The sequence below is a fragment of the Dendropsophus ebraccatus genome, chromosome 3 (genome assembly GCF_027789765.1).
Source record: "Dendropsophus ebraccatus isolate aDenEbr1 chromosome 3, aDenEbr1.pat, whole genome shotgun sequence".
NCBI lineage: Eukaryota > Metazoa > Chordata > Amphibia > Anura > Hylidae > Dendropsophus > Dendropsophus ebraccatus.
Genome location: NC_091456.1, coordinates 121,502,486 through 121,522,117, shown reverse-complemented (window position 1 = coordinate 121,522,117; position 19,632 = coordinate 121,502,486). Strand labels below are relative to the sequence as shown.

The window sequence follows — 19,632 nt, the reverse complement described above, 5'->3', positions numbered from 1 at the left end:
GGGGGGGGGGGGGGACTTGGCTCTGGCCATGTCAGCCCATAGGAGATAGCAGCTGTCTACTGCTAGGCTGATCATTTGTTTCAGCCTATTGAAAGACAACTATCATCGTTGTCTTCTATTACATGAAACTATTATCGGCCGAAAATGAACAATAATTGGTTTGTGTAATAGGGCTTTTAGTGTACAATGAAAACTATTGATTACTCATTAAGAGCCAAATCTCGTCCTTACCACACACAGCAACTTTTGGCAAGGGTTGAGCGTTTGCGTTATTCTGTAGGGAGGAATAGACAGCAGCGATTTATTTTTCTCCGGCTGTGATTTTCGACCATGGCAACCCCTATGTCCACCAACATCATCTGTTAGTGGCTTAGAGCGGCTTCATACACCTTAAATTGATGGTCAACTCAGCCACCAGCTAGGTCTAGGTGTATGGGGACCTTTATCGATAGCTTTAGATTGTAGTGGTGACATGCTGTAGTACAGAAGATATAAAGTAATGCAATAAATTGTATTTACAAAAGTATAATGGGAAAAAAATACTGCAAGCAATATTTTTCTCTCGTCGAATCCCATTAAAAAATGAACACCAGACCTAAACTTGACAGACTTAGTTGAAGTCACTGTGATCCATCTGGGTTCGTTATGCAACTGACAATCCGTCTCTATTTTCTGGGCCCAAATGAAGTCTGGGATAGAGTCTCTCAATGGCGACCTTGTACTAAACCCTGATGCAATGGGAACCTGATCCAAGTCCATTATTCCGTTATGTGATCTGGTCCTTTACCCGTATCTCTCTCCAGGTCCTGCTCCTCTGTCTTCTGATGTTCAGTCCGCTCACCCTGCAGTACCGTACAGAACATTAGAGCACCAAGCCCCTCTCCCTCTCTGGGCCGCTAGAGGTGCTGTGGGCCCTGGCACTGGGTTAGCCCGGTGCCAACGCCGGTCCTAATACTGCTGTCAGCATCTGCTTCCTTTACAGTAGTATAGTATTATTACCTATCTACTGTGTATGCCACTGCAGCAGGGCTGCCTGACAGATGTTGCTAATTTAATCATGTCAGGAAGGGGAACCCCAGCAGTGTTGCTCGCATAGTCCTCTGTGCTGTAACTTACACCGCTACAGTACTCAGCAGAGCCAAAGTCAGCCCTGTGCATAGCTCCAGTAATGTGAATATACTGCTGGAAAGGGAGACTGTCAGATTGTTAGTCTAAGCTGGACAGGAGGCAATGTATGTTTTCTACTCAGCCGATCCCAGGGCATTTCAAAAAGCCCACTCAGAAGCAAAAGCTTTCTGCTCTTGGGATGGAATGCAGGGAATCCTGCATTATTACAAGATTCCTTGATCCTGCATAGTAAGTAGAGCTGCCCAATACACCACTTCTTACTGTACTACCTGGGGAGGTGAGTGATGATGTTATTACATCTTCACTTAACCTCTTTAACTCTGTGGGCCAGGCACTATGCGCTTGACCAGCTCCACATTAGGTTGTGAAATACACCGCCCCTAGTGTGCAGTCTGTTTGCGACAGCCCTGTAACTACTTGAAAAAGTCACAGTTGATGAATTATGCATACTATCAGCATAAGCTGAAGTAGGCATGAGCAGCGTGTCCCTAAAAAGTCACACAATTTTGTGCAAATTATAAAAATTGCAAATTTGTGACTTTTTAGCAAAAAGAGGTACATGTATCTTCTGCCTTTGATTGCTGACATCCTTTCTGCTACAAAAAAAATAAAAACACACACACCAAAAAATGGTCTTAATGCTTAATAAATCTCCCCTATCTTTTTATATATATGCTGCTACATACTTTTCTCTGACCTTATTTTTTTTACCCTCTTATTGATGTTTTTGAACCAAACAATGCAAAGTGACTACTTCCTGAAGTGATATAAAGAGACTTGTATAGTGATATTTGCAATCCTGCCAAGAGAACATACAGTTGACCAGGTTTTTTTTCCTACTTGGTAAAGCAGAGGAGGTCATATGTATGTATTTATTTTTTGAGCTATGAATTTTTAAGCATCAACAGAAATGCTCCTTTTATGTAAGTAGATTCTCTACATAGCTTTATATTTGCCATATACTTCCCTTACCCTCTGTGCTACTGTTATTTACAGCCACCATTATTTTAAGTCTCTCTGCTGCATGCTTTATATATTTTTTCTCTTTAGTTTCTTTGTGAATCGTGAGCTCTTTTGAGGGACATTTATCAACATGTGCCCCTGGAAAAGGGGCCTGTAGACGGGCATGCCAGCCATATCCACTGCTTAGGATAGCTCACCCTGAATACAGAACCAAAGAAAATATAGAGAAAGTATTTGAAGATTTGCACAGTATCAAGCAAGTAATGACTATAAGGCACAGAAAGATAACAAAGTATATTGCAAATTTACTGCAGTTAGTATGTTCTGTCTGACAACGAAGGTAGATTTAAAAATTGCCAGTGGCAACTCTTTACTAGGCAAAACAGACCTTTAAAGGGAATCTATCAGCTGCAGTTCACATTCCAAATCGCTGACACTGTTAGATAGCTGTTAGAGGAAGAAAACTCATGGTACTCATGCTTTTATTCCCTGGTGCAAAGAGTCCAAAAGTCTTTCCCAAATTTTAGAAGTGCGCCAAGCTTAAGTGCCCTTTTGCTCCCCCTTTCAAACTCATTCCTGTTTGATTGGCAGCTGGAAGTAGGCATAGGGATAACAGAGGGGAGTTGTTAAAGCCCTCAGCAGAAGCTTGGGAAAGCCTCTTTGTCTCTAATTAGGAGCATTTTTCTACATTATGGAAATAAAGGGTACCACGTTTCCCTGTCTAACAGTGTCAGCAGTTTAAAACCTGAATTGCAGTTGACAAATTCACTTTAATTCACTATAAGTTAGTAACAGTACTGTGGCTTTCATTGACACTTAAGTTTGTTGTGTCATTATTCCTACAAAATACATACAATCTACTTAGTGCACAAAAAAAGGCTTACTTCATTCCAATCTCATTACTAGTATTAGCCATCATTTTATGATTAGTGGCATCAGTCCACTGATACACCCACTGATCCTAAATATACTACTGTTTCTTTATAATCTTTCCCTGTTTGGTGGTTTCTTGTGAACCACTTTACAAGGAACTGAAGCACAGAACTATTCAAGAGAAGGGGAACAGTTATAGTTCCCTTCCCAGCAGAGGGACAGGGAGCGCTGCTGTTCAGGGAAACATACAGTAATTTTAAATTTACTAAAAGGGTCATACTTGTTCATTTTATGATTAGGTTCAAACACCAGTTCTCAGTACAATGTAGAGAAGTCACAATGTGATATGGTGGGTGAAAAATGCTGATGAACAGCTATCTACATCTATGAGAGGGGTGGCTGCTGAGCATTATACTTTTATATAGATAAAGGCCTCTATAGGGATTTAATCATTCCTTTACACTAACTAGCCACTCAGTTAAAGCAACTCTGTACCCACAATCTGTCCTCCCCAAACCGCTTGTACCTTCAGATAGCTGCTTTTAATCCAAGATCTGTCCTGGGGTCCGTTCGGCCGGTGATGCAGTTATTTTCATAAAAACATCTTTTAATGCTGCAGCGCTGTGTCTAACGGCCGGGGTTTACATTTGTATATGCATTAGGCTGGCACCACCTCTCCGTCCTTCCTCCCCACCCTCCTCATCATTAGGAATGTTCCAGGAACATTTACTGCTGTTTGAGCTTTGCACAGGTGTATTAACGATCCAGCCCATGTTCATTATGCACACAGATGGGGAATAGGAAGCAATCTGCCTGGAGCATTCCTAATGATGAGGAGGGTGGGGAGGAAGGACTGTACCAGCCTAATGCATATACAAATGTAAGCCTCGGCCGTTAGACACAGCGCTGTAGGATTAAAAGTTGTTTTTATGACAATAACTGCATCCCATGCCGAACGGACCCCAGGACAGATCTTGGATTAAAAGCAGCTATCTGAAGGTGCAAGTGGTTTGGGGGGGACAGATTGTGGGTTCAGAGTCGCTTTAAGGCATCCTCATTTTCAAGTCCCTGCACTAACATTACAGTTAATGCTAAATATTGTTAGTGTAGAGACTTGTAAGACAATTAGAACCCTTGATATGGGTTATGATTAGAGATAATCGAACAGGGCCGATGTTTAGGTTCGTACGAACCCGAACCATCGGCATTTGACTCCCGCTGCCTTCCCGTTCTAATGGGGAAGGTGGTGACAGCCCGAGTACTGCATGGAAAACAGGGATACAGCCTAATTTATCAAAATTTATGCCTGGAAATAGGAGTAAACCTAACAAAACTCTACACCTGCTTCAGAGCACCAGAGAGTGCACCTCTTAGTAAATCAGGGGGTGGGGCTTTACTTAAAGTGTTACTGTCATATATATATATATATATATATATATATATATTTTTTTTTTACAGAAATCAGTAGTATAAGCGATTTTAAGTAACTCTATAATAGGTTTTATTAGGCAAAAAAAGCCTCTTTATGTACTCAAAAAGCTATTTCCAAGCCTCCCCCCTCCCTCATCTGTGCATTATCGGGCAAATCTGTCTTCATAACAGAGAAGCAAGTGAAGACAGGTTCTGCTGTGTCCATTATATCTTATGTAGGGGGGAGGGGCAGAGGGAGATGAGTGAGCAGGAAGAGGAGACATGAAGAACAGCTGTTTGTAGACTGTCTGGGCACCTAAAACGCTGGATTCAGAGGTCAGAAAGGTCAGTGCTTATCTAGAAACTTGCTGAGAGAAGATTGCAGGGTGTTGTGCTGTGCACGACTGCTCCGTGCGCGCTCACTCCTGTCAACTCCTCCCCTCTACATAGACACATAATGGACACAGAAATCCTGCTTCTTCTGAAGTGAGGGGGGAGCTAGGAAAACAGCTTTTTAAGTAAAGAAGGAAACTCTTTTGGTAAAATAAAACCTTTTACAGAGTTTCTTAAAATCACTTGTAGCAAAAAGAAAAAGGGGGAAAGGGCGCCTCCTAGTGCAATACCTGGATTACTAGATAGCAATAGTGCAAAAAAAAAAATTCTTTCAGTGTGCTCACCTTTTTGTGTTGTGCAATGATAGGCACAACACTATATCAAACGTATTGCCAATACCGCAGCTCAGCAGAGGATCATCCACACAACGTATGGAGTAGATACACCAGAAAAAAACAGGGTCCTTAGAAGACTTTAGGGCCCACACACGATCCTCCAAATCGCATAGCGCAGGTATACAGGCAAGGTAGTCAGTGGTAAGCCTAATGTAGCTGGCTACCAATAAGTATGACTCCCAAGCCAGATAATGGTAAAAAATGCCAAGGTAGATTTATTAAAAGATAGAGACGCGTTTCGGCACTCTAGTCCATCAGTGCCTTTCTCAAACTTAACCTTGATTAAGAAAGCTTGAGAAAGGCACTGATGGACTAGAGTGCCGAAACGCGTCGCTATCTTTTAATAAATCTACCTTGGCATTTTTTACCATTATCTGGCTTGGGAGTCATACTTATTGGTAGCCAGCTACATTAGGCTTACCACTGACTACCTTGCCTGTATACCTGCACTATGCGATTTGGAGAATCGTGTGTGGGCCCTAAAGTCTTCTAAGGACCCTGTTTTTTCTGGCTTAAAATCACTTGTACTATAGATACTTATTGTTTTGAGAAAAATGACCCTGAAATGACAGTTACGCTTTAAGACTCACATAAGCGAGTCTTAAAAAAATCATCCCTCCCCCCTCAAGTCTATTATTTTTGAAGATTTTGATGTTGGGGGTGCGGGGTGAAGTGGCATGACTAATAGCAGGAGGATAGCTGTTACATGTAGCGCTAGTGGCACCCAGTTAAAGTATTTTTTACTTGTGAAACCTTTTTTATAGAACATTGTGGTTTGTTTGCTTCTTGCTGGGAACTGAAAACTAAACTCTTTTTGTGTTGTATTACTCTAAGCTTTTTAATTAATTAGTCATGTGATTTTTTTCATCATGTGAAGAATGTGGTGGAAAAAAGCCAGAAAAATAAGCCTGCATAAATACGTCGTTTGTTTATTTTGGCTTTATCAAAGGGAAAAAAATGCCAAAAAATTAGGAAAGAAACATCAAACCCACAGCATGCTGTTACTTTTGCAAAGTGCCTCTGGGCCATTTGGTGCATTTCTTGCACCAAAAAAGTCCTGCAGCAGTCTTTTTACTCATAACCTTTTCTTGTGTTTTTGGTAACAATTAATTCATTTTTTGTGCAGGCAAAAGCTGTCAAGGGGCAGGAGCACCTTAAAGGGGTTATCCAGCGCTACAAAAACATGGCCACTTTCCCCCTACTGTTGTCTCCAGTTTGGGTAGGGTTTTGAAACTCAGTTCCATTGAAGTAAATGGAGCTTAATTGCAAACCACACCTTAACTGGAGACAACAGTAGGGGGAAAAGTGGGCATGTTATTGTAGCGCTGGATAACCCCTTTAATCTCAGGGTGAGTGTGTCCTGACTACAATTGATCATAAAACGATGGCATATTCTAGTGATTATACTACACTTTGAGAAAGGAATACCTCTTTAAGTTCAGTCACATTATTAGATTAGGCCATTTAGTCCAGTTGAAGATTAGAGATTTGTTTAGATTTTTATTTTTTTGGCTAGAAGAATTTCTTCATGGATACGGGCCCTTATTTTTGGCTGTGTGCCTAATAACCAAATCTAATTCCTCACCACTGTCACTTTTTTCCTTTGCTTTCATTACAGAAAATACACCAATTCGAGGTAAGGCATTTTGTAACCTGAAAATACTATTTCCCTTTAAGTTTTGGACCTCCCTTACTCCTTTTAGTTTTTTTACTAGCTCATCTTGTTCCTTGTGTTATTCCACATCTTGTGTTCATGAATATGTACTTCCTCTAATTGATCATAAATGCAAAAGAATACATTGTGTCTTATTTGTGTCTCAGACCAATCACAGCCCATTTTAAGAAATAAAAGCCAAGCTATGATTGGTTGCTATCTGGCTGAGACAAAAAAACAGACACATTTTTGTCACGGACACTTTGATAAATCTGGACCATTATTAGCAACTTTTGTAGACTCAGTTTAGACCATAATCAGTGTAAATGAATTAAAGATGTGAGCCACAGTGTGTACAACTAATCGGCAACAAGAAAAACTTTTCTCTAGACTCTCTAATTATACAACTCTAAAATATTTATTATATGACTATATATACAATTTAGTCTCAATATGCGCCTCAGATCTTCATTTGTACCGTAAAAACAGTCCTGAAAAAAAAGCAATGGAGTCAAACCATAGGTAGGTAGAGTGTCAGATGTTCAGTGTACTTGATACTGCAGAGATACAATTTCTTCAGCTTCTGAATGGTCCTAAGATGATCTTGATTATGTGATTTTGAATAACGATTGTGTACAACAGTGTTGATTTGTCACAGTTCACTGAAATAGTCAATAGTCTTAGAGTAACATCTAAATGGGACTTGTTTTATAAATGTTTCCTAAATTGCTTATTGCTTTCTGTGAATAGGTTCTACAGTTCCATGGCTGCTGACTACAGAATGTTCCTCCAATGGCACCTGCAAATTAGGATACCAGAAGGATCCTGAAACCTGACCCTAATATTTTTTTTGCTGTTTTTTCTTCTTCCTTTACAGGTGCCTTACAAATTGAAAATAGTGAAGAAACCGATCAGGGAAAATATGAGTGTGTGGCAACAAACAGTGCCGGAGTTCGATATTCTTCACCTGCTAATCTTTACGTGAGAGGTAGGGAGCAGCAGAGCTCTGCACGCTGGTAATGTGTACAAAATGAGGGCTTTACCTGCTCTTTGGTCCTTATGGTTTTGCCTTTTTTAACATATATTAATACATTAATGTGTATGTGTTACAACTTCACCACTTCTACAAACTAAATAGGCCAATTATTTATACATATTACCAGTTTAAAAGTAGGTAATTGCTGATTTGTGATTCCCATAATGTTAGTTTATAAATTATATATAAAAATGATTTCTCTATTTAAGTGGTACATAAGAATTAGTTTACAAGTGTTTTTGCATTCTTATGAAAAGATGAGGAATATAAATCCTGTTTAGCCTTCAGATTTATCTAGGGACCAACTGTCAGGGTCACATCACCCTTATGTCTAGTGAAACAGTCCCATTCTTTAATTGCATTCTAGTAGTGCAACACACACACACTTATATATACAGTACTGCAGGTACAGCGTTTAGCAGAGAGGTTCTTGATAGGTAAATAAGTCTTGATTTCAAGTGTTATCATTTGTCAAAAATATTTTTAACGTTAAAATATAGGCACAATGCAATAAAATTTAAAATGTACTTCCATGGCTTAGATTTTGGTTTTATGAACCAATGGGACCAGGAATGAGACTGTGAAGGTAATTTATTGCTTATGATAATCAGAAGCATATATGGTCAAACAGGCATATTTCCCATCTTATTGCAAAGTCTTCTTTTGACGACTTGATCCTTCCCTATGACGCCAGCTGGTTTTGCAGAGCTCAACAACTCAGGAAGGTGTCCAGTAACAGACAGGTTATTTATCAATGTGAGGAAAGCTAAAAGAGATATGCAGGTGCCATAGGGTGAAATCCGGGAAAAAGGTGGTGAAAACAAAGGCAATTGGATTTGCTCACCTTATGATGTTGTCAGTGCACAGCATCTGAAAAACGCTCTCACTCAAGAGAATGATGGAGGTCGGAGCAGCCACAGGTTTGTAGGTTGCTGGGACCCTAAGCCACTGGGTCCCAACAGGAGATGCAGAGTGGTGGGGTGTCGAGTCCCCACAGTTGAGGTTTTATCTACATCCACCCCCGCCAACTGCGGGGACTCGACACCCCACCACTCTACTTATCAATGTGAGACATGTTCATAATTATAACTGCATTACCTGTATGTCTAAGATCTGTGAGATAATTATTTCTAAATGGAGTTCTTTAAGAAATATTGCACATTTAGTTCCATAAATGAATTGGTCAGTCAATAGATATTGTTTTGGTTTTTATTACATTGCCTAGATACCACAAAAAAATTAGATAGATAGATATTTTAGATATTGACAGCAATTGCCTCAACATGTGTAAGTGAAGCATGGTTATACTTAAATGATCAGAAGCAGAAAGAGAAGCATTACTGAAAAGAGTTGGATAACTATTCATTTCAAAAGAGAAGGAAATTTATTTGTTAATATTTAATATATCAATGGATTAGTCGCTTTGCAGCTGAAAGCCTGGAGAAGGTCTTTTTTTACTCTCTCTGTGTCTCCCCTATTTTTTCTCTTCTCCTCATGTCATTGTGTTCTGCATCAAACCCCTTAACATCCCTCAGAGCTACGAGAAGGTTGGTGTGTTTTTTTTTGTTTACGTTCTTTACCCACATTTTTACATTCTTAAAAAAAAAAGAAAAAAAAAGAAAAAAGAAAAGAATAAAAATTTATTTTAGTGACGGACAGTGCAGCTGTCCATGGGCTTTGGGGATTGAGATGATATTGCATTGTGAGACCTCTCTATGCATCCTTTGGTAATGTTGCTGGGTTTTTGCACTTTTCGTCGTCATGGTTATTGGGTGCTTGGGCATTGAGCCTGATGCATGATAGAAGAATGCAACTATCTTTGCATGTGTTTTATTTTATCTGCATATGTGTGTTTTTTTATTCTTTATCTTTATTGTCCTTGCGTTAGCAAGTATATTTTAGTTTATTGTGGTAAATAATGCATATATTTCTAAAGTTCCTGCCCTGGGTCTGCGTCAAGCTACAGTACATACTGTAGATACGGAAGTATAATGTCTATTAAACCATTTTGCTTACTAAATATTTGAAAACTTAGGATAGACCAGTCAGTGAAGCTCACTATGAAGTTTTATATTTTTACTAATTCGGTTTAGATAATAGTAAATTTGCCTTTCATTTTCTACTGGTTGAACTTTTATTCTCTTTACAAAGTTAACATAATTAACTTGAAGTTAATTTTAAAGCATTGTTTTTTTATGAAATTTCTGATAGCTGGGTGTTTAAAGTTTACACAGGGCAGGAACACAAATACAAAGATTATCTATGTCTGTATCAGTGTTCTACACTATATTTGTACTGCTTTGTCTTTACTTTAGAGGAAAAAAGATTACACCTTGTGAATTTTTTATCTCCTTTCATTATTGTTGTTATGTTGCAATCTCTTCCAGTCAGACAATTTGATGAAATTCCTAATGTTAAATTATTAACACATCATTCTAAAGCATTGAAGAATAAGGTGTAATCTAAGCCTCCATTATTTTGTACAGGCTGCACATTATTTTGGCTCCCCTCCCTACATCCCTTTCTACTGCATTTTGGAATAAGACGGAATGATTCCTGTCTCACCAAAATGGTATTATAATATTTGTCTTCTCCCACCCTGTTTGGAGCCGCCGCTTGCTGACTGTTGGAGTGCAATGAAATAATTGGATTATGTCAGTGCTTCAAATGCTCATACCACTATGTTTTTTTGTTTATTGTAATTTTATTATATTTTACCATGTATTTATTTATTTTATCTAAATCGGGGCTTGAAAATCAGTGGTTTAAATATAAAATCTATCCTCAAATTGTATGTATTTAAAGGAGCACTCACAGAGCAACATACAGTACTTCTAAATATAAATTGTGGCATTACCATTGCAGGTACTTAGCCGTCCTGTTGACTTGAATTTATAGCATGCAAAATAAGTAATTGGAAAAACTTTCATGGTCTGAATAGGTAATTTATGTACAGGAGAATTTAAAGTGATCCTATCCTATATGGGACTTAAATGCAAAGCTTTCTTACTACATTTGTGCCCAAACCAGAAGAGACAGTGTCACCAGCACCTCATCCTTTACCACAATAGAACCAAAGAAGAATAAACAGTAAAGCGCTCTCCTTGAAGCCCCTTGGGCTTTGTGCATATCACCGCCTTGTATTGGTAGGGTACTCTTATAGATCAGATGTCATCTACTGGCTAGTGGGGTATGTTGAGAGAACGGGGCTGCCAAGGCCGTTACCTGGATACTCCCAAATTGGGGCCTGTAATTCATAAAAAAAGGCAAGAAAGCGCGGTACTCCCCGAGATCAGCGCTATCCCAGAGATCCAGATTACCAAATATAGATGAAAAAATTGTAATTTATTCTTTCAGGCACCTCCGCTGACTCCTCTGCACCTCTTCCAATAGCAGCACTGACCCCCTCAGCACCTCTTGTACTAGCAAAATTGCCCCCCCAGTACCTCTTTCAATGACAGCATTTACCCACTCAGCAACTTCCAGTGGCAGCACTGACCCCCTCAGACCTTTTTTCAATGGCAGCACTGATTCTTCTCAGTACCTTTTCCATTTGCAGCAGACACCCTTCTCACCTTTTCTAAGCTGGGAATTGAAATTTGTGGTGTGTGTATATGTATGTAAAATACTTTACACATATTGTAGTGAAAAGCCAAAGGTATACACAGATTTTTCTTTAAAGAGGACCTGTCACCCCCCGTGCCGGGGTGACAGGCTCCCGACCCCCTGTTAGATCCCCCTATACTCACGTGATCCCGCCGGGTCCCGCTTCCAGAGCCGGTCGGGTCACGGAGATTTCAGCGCCCGAAGCCCGGCGCGCGCGCTGAGAGATGAGTCCGATGGCCAAAGAGAATGACGGAGCATCGGACTCCCTATTCATTCTCTATGGGCATCTGACTCTGCTGTCAGCGCGCGCGCCGTGACCCGACCGGCTCAGGAAGTGGGACCCGGCGGGATCACCTGAGTATAGGGGGATCTAACAGGGGGTCGGGAGCCTGTCACCCCGACACGGGGGATGACAGGTGTCCTTTAAATTATAACTCCCTTTGGTTTAGAATAGTTAAAATATTCACTTTAAGAGCTTAAGAGTATGTTCATGCAACTTTTTTTTGCAACAAAAGTAGTCCATTTCAGTTGCCATTGACCTTGTAGGTCTGAGAAGCTTCATTATTCCCACCCTAATGTTTAAAAACTATCTCCACAGTGGGCGGAGAAATGACCAGGTGTGTACACCACAAGCAACAACACCACGTAAAGGGGCTATCCGGTTAGGTAAAGTATACAATGAATCATCCACCCTCCTGGAGACTAACAATTCAGTACCTTATCTAATTCTAAACATACCAGTCCTCAAAGCAAAATCGGATAATATATGTCAATTTATTGTAATAAAATGTAATAAAAAATAAGCTTAAACCTAAGGTGTCTTTCTGTCCTTTCCAGGGTAAAATACTCAGACACATCAAAAGCATAAACCATACAAATGCATAAGCCCCGGAGTCCTAATAGTGCAATAGATCAACACAGAGGGTTAGGGAATGCGGTACAAAAGCATATAAAAACAATAAAAAAAGTTGTATAAAACAACTAGATAATCATATAAATAGCCATATAGTCATTATACTGAAATGCTTCAAATAAATGGTCAGCACAAATGTGGTAAAACTGGTCTTTTGGTTCAGACCAAGAGAGGGATTCTCATCATCCTCTCACTGACTTGCAATAAAATCACACAGTGAAAGCAGGCAGATGTGGGTAGTAGTCCTGGCTCACTGGACTGATCCAACTTTGTTGTTAAAATTCAAAAGTCAGTTTGTTTGTAGATTACGTTCCAAAGTAAATGATCTCTTATGTGGAGTGTATGGTTATTAGACTAGTATAAGAGATTCTGCTGGTCCCCGGAGTTCTGTCTGAGATACAGGATCTGCGTCTTCTCCGGGGTCACCGGCGTCCCGGTCTGCCCGCGGTGAATACAGTGATGTCACCAGCCTTGTTCCTGGTCTGTGTCAAAGCGTGGCCCTTCTGCCGGTAGTGCAGTAGGCAAAGTCACTGTTGAGCCAGCTCCTCCCAGACTTAGAGAGATGGGGAATAGATCCAGGGGTATGTTCAGGTGACTGTTGAGGGGTGTAGGCAAATGTTGGGTGGCTGCCAGACGTGTTTGAAGCTGCTAGCTTCTTCCTCACACTATTTCCCAGCCACTGACAGGTATCTGTCATACTAGTGTAATAACCATACACTCCACATAAGGAGATCATTTACTTTTGAATGTAATCTACAAACAAACTGACTTTTGACAGTCCAACAGAGCTCACTCAAAATAGCTTCCCCGCACTACTCAGACCATAGACGAACCACGGCACTCGGACTCACCGCATAGCGATCCTGGTTGTTGAAGGTGCTCACAGCATACAGCCAAGAAGTTCCAATGTAGTGAGCAAAGAAACACAGATAGGAGCACTCTTCTTGCAACAACCAATGGTGATTTACTCAGCCGGCTAGCTGGTCATCGGATGCAGACAGATAACAGGCAACAGCTGTTTTGCACGGCGCAGCGTGCTTTGTCACAGCCACAACGTCATCACGTATACCTTCCCCTATATACACATCACACTAAATAGCCATTACCATAAAAACATTACATATATATACAGTTGAGAGATAATGCTTCATTCTTGCCGTCTGCAAAATATGGTACCATATTTTCATGTTTTGTTCATACTGTTACCAGCAGGTGCCATGTATTGAGGATCGATCATTTAATCCAAGTGGGCCTAATGCATCCATTCTCAGAATTAATTCTGTTTCCTTCTGCAACAATTGGGTCCGTCTATCCCCCCCGCTGGTGAATTCTGCAATCTCAGCAATCCCATAAAACGCAGGTCTGAACTGTTACCACCGTGGGCCGAGCGTACATGTTCGATCAATTTCGGGCACCCTTTGCCTGTCCTTATCGATCGAACATGTTCCGCAAATCTCACATACATCGGGCGTACAGTTTTCCCTATGTAGTAGAAGCCACAGCTACAGATAATGACGTAGACTACAAAAGGGGTTTTACAGGTTATAAAGTCACGCACCTTCCACCTATTGCCCCCTAACTGCACTTCCTGTACATTATTTAGTTGTGAACAATAACTGCAACGGCCACACTTGTAATTACCTTGCATATCTTTTGTTCGTCCCAACCACATGCGTTTTTCCTCCGCTTTCTCCTCTAGTCTTCCTCTAACAATTTAATCTCAGAGATTTTTACAGCGCCGGAAAGCAACTATAGGACGTGTGTCAGTTAACTCTTTCAAGGTAGACTCACCCTCAAGAACATGCCAGTGTTTAAAGATTGCTGCCTTAATCACATTATCCATAGGTCCATGACCAAATGTGAACACGAACCTATTTGATTTTTTACGTGCACTAGATCTCCGGATCAACTCATTGCGATCTAGATTACGGGCCCTCTCCAGGGCTTCTCTCACTTCCTTTTGTGGATAGCCTCTCTTATACAAGCGTTCACACAGCTCACGGGATTGTTGCTCAAATAAATCCGCTGTATTGTTAATGCGGCGTAGCCGCACAAATTGTCCGTAAGGCACTGCTCGTTTAACATGTACTGGGTGATCGCTTGTATAATTGAGTAACATGTTAGTGGCCGTCGGTTTTCGATAACCGCTTATCTGAATACTGCCATCTACCACCTGCAAATGTACATCTAAGAAATCCAACTGGTCTCCACCGAAGTGGGAGGTGAACCGCATATTGTAATTGTTAACATTCATATATGTAATGAACTGCTGAAATTCTTCATTCGTACCGGACCAAACGTCATCGATGTAACGCATAAACAACATTATTTTAGATATAAAAATATTTTTTATTGAAAAAATTAATTCCTCCTCCAATTCCACCAAAAATAAATTTGCGAAAGTTGGGGCGACCGGAGTCCCCATCGCCGTTCCAGCCCGCTGGCAGTACCACTGACCAGCGAACTGGAAGGCGTTATGGTGGAGAACAAAGCCCAGCAGTTCACACAAAAATGAAACAAAACTTTCCTCCATAGTTCCCATCCTCAGCAATCGACTTCGAATGGCCTGTACACCCGCGAGTGTACAGGCTCTCAACGTCAATGTTGGCTAACGACCAACCTTTCCCCCAAGCAAAATCCTCCAAGATCAATAGAAGCTCTTTTGTATCCCGTAGATACGATGGTACCTGTTGTAATAACGGTCTCAGGACCCAATCCAAATACTTGGATACTGGCTCAGTTACAGAGCCTCTACCCGCCACTATGGGGCATTCGGGAGGGTGAACCATATCCTTATGCAATTTCGGGATCCAGTGCCAGTACGGTCTGCAGGGATTCTCAACAATGAGCTTCTCCGCAAACCGCCTAGACATCAGACCATTCTCCACACCTCTCCGTAGCACTGATTTAATCTTTGCTAAATAATCAACTAATGGGTCCTTTTGTAACTTCACATAGGTATTTGTGTCGTTCAACTGACGTTCAGCCTCATATACATAATACTCTCTTTTAAGGAGGACTATATTGCCTCCCTTGTCTGCTGGTTTCACAATGATATCATCCCTGGATTTAAGCCATTGTAACGCTCTATATTCACCTTTAGTTAAGTTCTTATTAGGCTCAGGATAAATCAATGATTTTACTTCCTGGGTCACTTTTTGTTCAAATAAATCCAGGAATCCAGGAATGAACCAGCAGACAAGGGGGGATTGAAGGTGGAAGGTACACCACCACGGAAAACACTTGGAACCTCTGGGGGGGGGGGGGGGGGGGGGGGCAGGAGGGAAGTCTCCCTGTAGTTCCATAAGCGATATCAGTATCTCACGGTCTATCTGATCAAATTGAGGACTCATGCTAAAGCCCAGGGGACTAACTGTGCATGGTTGTTCACCTACTGCTACTACGTTACTGTTACCACCCTGTCGGTTAGCAAAGAACTTTCGCAAGTTTAACTTTCTTATGCTTTTATGTAAATCAAATGTAAATTGTACCGGATCAAATTTCGAACTCATACAAAAATTTAAACCTTTTGACAATAGTAATAAACAATCATTAGAAATCTCAATATCAGTCAGGTTCACTATAGTTAAATGTCCATCAGATGTTAACCAGGGGGTACCTTCATTTTCATGACAGTCTCTTAATGGCGCCACGACACATGTTTTCTCTTGGAGCCTCTCTTTATATCTTTTCCACCTCTTGACACCCCTCCTTGTCCGTCTCCCAAAGGGGTTTGATTAGGGGTACTCACTGTAGAGGTTGTTGGTGGAATATCAGCACTTGAGTCAGATCCGGAATCCGTTGTCCAGTATTCAGGTTGTTTATTTTGTTTGCGAAATCTTCTGGTACGTCTCTGAGGTTTTGCATTCCAACTGAACACTTTTCCACTATCATAGTCCTGTTTATCCCACAGGAATTTATTCCGCTTTCGTTCTTTTAATTCCACCTGTACAGGAACAACACGTTTATCAATCCGTTTTAACATGTTGGAATATTGTAATTCAGTTAAGCGAGATTTTAATTCAGCTTTAGCTTTTTGTAGTTCACCTGTAATCGTGGAATATTCCATTTCAGTTCTTTCCAGCACTAATTTAGTGAGGTTTAGGGAATGATTCATATGCAGTTGTTCCCACTTAGTTTTAAAGGTAACGTCCTCTTGGAATTGCGAGATTTCCTTGTACACTCGCAGTCCCCGTGGGGACCTATGGCTTTTTATATAGGATTGCAAAGAGTTCATTGTCCAAAACAATTTTACTTCTTTTTCCGCAAGTGTGATAATACGGAATTCAAGGGCCTTAGTGCCCAACATTTGGTACTCGTCTTTTATATTGCAGTCAGAAAAGAATTCCTCCACATCCACCCGACCAGTAGCCAACGTGGGATCAGCCTCAGGTGATAATCCTGGAGCGGTTTCTTGAGTCTCCATATTGGTCTCTGCGGCCTCCATGAGTGTGCTATGGGATGAATGCAAGACAGTCCAACAGAGCTCACTCAAAATAGCTTCCCCGCACTACTCAGACCATAGACGAACCACGGCACTCGGACTCACCGCATAGCGATCCTGGTTGTTGAAGGTGCTCACAGCATACAGCCAAGAAGTTCCAATGTAGTGAGCAAAGAAACACAGATAGGAGCACTCTTCTTGCTACAACCAATGGTGATTTATTCAGCCGGCTAGCTGGTCATCGGATGCAGACAGATAACAGGCAACAGCTGTTTCGCACGGCGCAGCGTACCATGTATACCTCCCCCTTATATACACATCACACTAAATATCCATTACCATAAAAACATTACATATATATACAGTTGAGAGATAATGCTTCATTCTTGCCGTCTGCAAAATATGGTACCATATTTTCATGTTTTGTTCATACTGTTACCAGCAGGTGCCATGTATTGAGGATCGATCATTTAATCCAAGTGGGCCTAATGCATCCATTCTCAGAATTAATTCTGTTTTCTGAGAATTCTGATTGCTAAGATTGCAGAATTCACCAGCAGGGGGGGATAGACTGACCCAATTGTTGCAGAAGGAAACAGAATTAATTCTGAGAATGGATGCATTAGGCCCACTTGGATTAAATGATCGATCCTCAATACATGGCACCTGCTGGTAACAGTATGAACAAAACATGAAAATATGGTACCATATTTTGCAGACGGCAAGAATGAAGCATTATCTCTCAACTGTATATATATGTAATGTTTTTATGGTAATGGATATTTAGTGTGATGTGTATATAAGGGGGCGGTATACGTGATGACGTTGTGGCTGTGACAAAGCACGCTGCGCCGTGCGAAACAGCTGTTGCCTGTTATCTGTCTGCATCCGATGACCAGCTAGCCGGCTGAATAAATCACCATTGGTTGTAGCAAGAAGAGTGCTCCTATCTGTGTTTCTTTGCTCACTAAACTGACTTTTGAATTTTAACAACAAAGTTGGATCAGTCCAGTGAGCCAAGACTACTACCCCCAGCAGGGCCACACTTTGACACAGATCAGGAACAAGGCTGTTGACGTCACTGTAATCACCGCGGGCAGACCGGGACACCGGTGACTCCTGAGAAGACGCAGATCCTGTATCTCAGACAGAACTCCGGGGATCAGCGGTATCTCTTATACTAGTCTAATAACCATACACTCCACATAAGAGATCATTTACTTTGGAACATAATCTACAAACAAACTGACTTTTGAATTTTAACAACAAAGTTGGATCAGTCCAGTGAGCCAGGACTACTACCCCCATCTGCCTGCTTTCACTGTGTGATTTTATTGCAGGTCAGTGAGAGGATGATGAGAATCCCTCTCTTGGTCTGAACCAAAAGACCAGTTTTACCACATTTGTGCTGACCATTTATTTGAAGCATTTCAGTATAATGACTATATGGCTATTTATATGATTATCTAATTGTTTTATACACCTTTATGATTTTTTTTTATTGTTCTCGTATGCTTTTGTCCCGCATTCCCTAACCCTCTGTGTTGATCTATTGCACTATAAGGACCCTGGGGCTTATGCATTTGTATGGTTTATGCTTTTAATGTGTCTATGAGTATTTTACCCTGGAAAGGACAGAAAGACACCTCAGGTTTAAGATTATTTTTTATTACATTTTATTACAATAAATTGACATATATTATCAGATTTTGCTTTGAGGACTGGTATGTTTAGAATTTGTAGTCACTGTGTGCATTGGACGGTGTATCCCAGTTAACCTCTGCCAAATCATATACAGGTGAGCTGCACCTTCGATCTTTACTCATTACCTTATCTGTCTCCTTCCCTCAGTTCTGAGCTGCTGTTTTCTGCTAAAGACACAAAAACCTGTGTCTAAGCTGCTCACATCATCTTTGCTCTCAACCCCCTCCTCTCCTCCCTCTTCTGAGAAGGCTGATGTAGACAAGTCCCTGGCAGGCTTTTTCTGCAACTTTGTAGGCCCATTGCTGATGAACTCATTGTGAATATCTCTCCCTTCATTACAAAGGTGCTACAGTGTTGCAGATAGGGACTTGCTTACATCCACCATCTGGAAGGAAGGAGGAGGGGCTGAGAGCAGAGATGGACTTACAGCTCTCACTATTTTTTAGCAGAAAGCAGCATGCTCAAAACTGAGGGAAGAAGACAGGAAAGGTAATTACATGTATGGAATGAATTGTTAGACTCCAGGAGGGGGATGGTTTAACATATATTTTACCTAACCAGATAACCCTTTTAAAACCCTGACACCCAATGTCGAAAGACAGGAGATAAACTCTATCACATTCACTAAAAGCAACTCGCCTATCGATCTCTAGATACTAGACAAACTCAGGTTAGCTGCAGTCTGTCCTGAGACCTAGGCTGGGTCCACACTACCTTTTTGCAATCCATTTTTGCAAAAAAAAAAAAAAAAAAAAAGGATGAAAAAAACGGATGCATGCGTGTGCATCCGTTTTGATCCGATTTTCCATTGACTTCCATCCAAATGCATCTATTTTTTTTTTTTTTTTTTTTTAATGGAAGTCAATGGAAAAACGGATTAAGACGGATGCACACGAATGCATTTATTTTCCATCCATTTTTTTTTTTTTTTTTTGCAAGAACGGATGAAAAAAAATGGATAAAAAATACATACTGTGAACCCAGCCTATCTGTGATTAAGGTGTTTAAGATTCAAAAACACTGCAGCTAACAATTTTCTCCAGTGACACCAGCTTTCTATGCAACATAAAAAGAAAATTGTGGGATGTCAATAATTCATCACCTCAATGAATTCCTTTTGTGAGAAAAATAACATAATAAAATATGTAATTTACATTATATTTAGAACTCAAG

At 40.7% G+C, this 19,632-nt stretch overlaps 1 protein-coding gene across 1 annotated transcript in view; it reads left to right on the top strand.

Moving 5' to 3' along the window:
- Nucleotides 1–19,632, top strand: part of LOC138786539 (receptor-type tyrosine-protein phosphatase S-like) — a 338,771-nt gene that overhangs the window by 158,467 nt on the left and 160,672 nt on the right. The window contains exon 6 of the mRNA XM_069963521.1: nt 7,634–7,744. Within this exon, the coding sequence (XP_069819622.1) occupies nt 7,634–7,744 (111 nt within the window). The remainder of the gene's footprint in view (nt 1–7,633; nt 7,745–19,632) is intronic.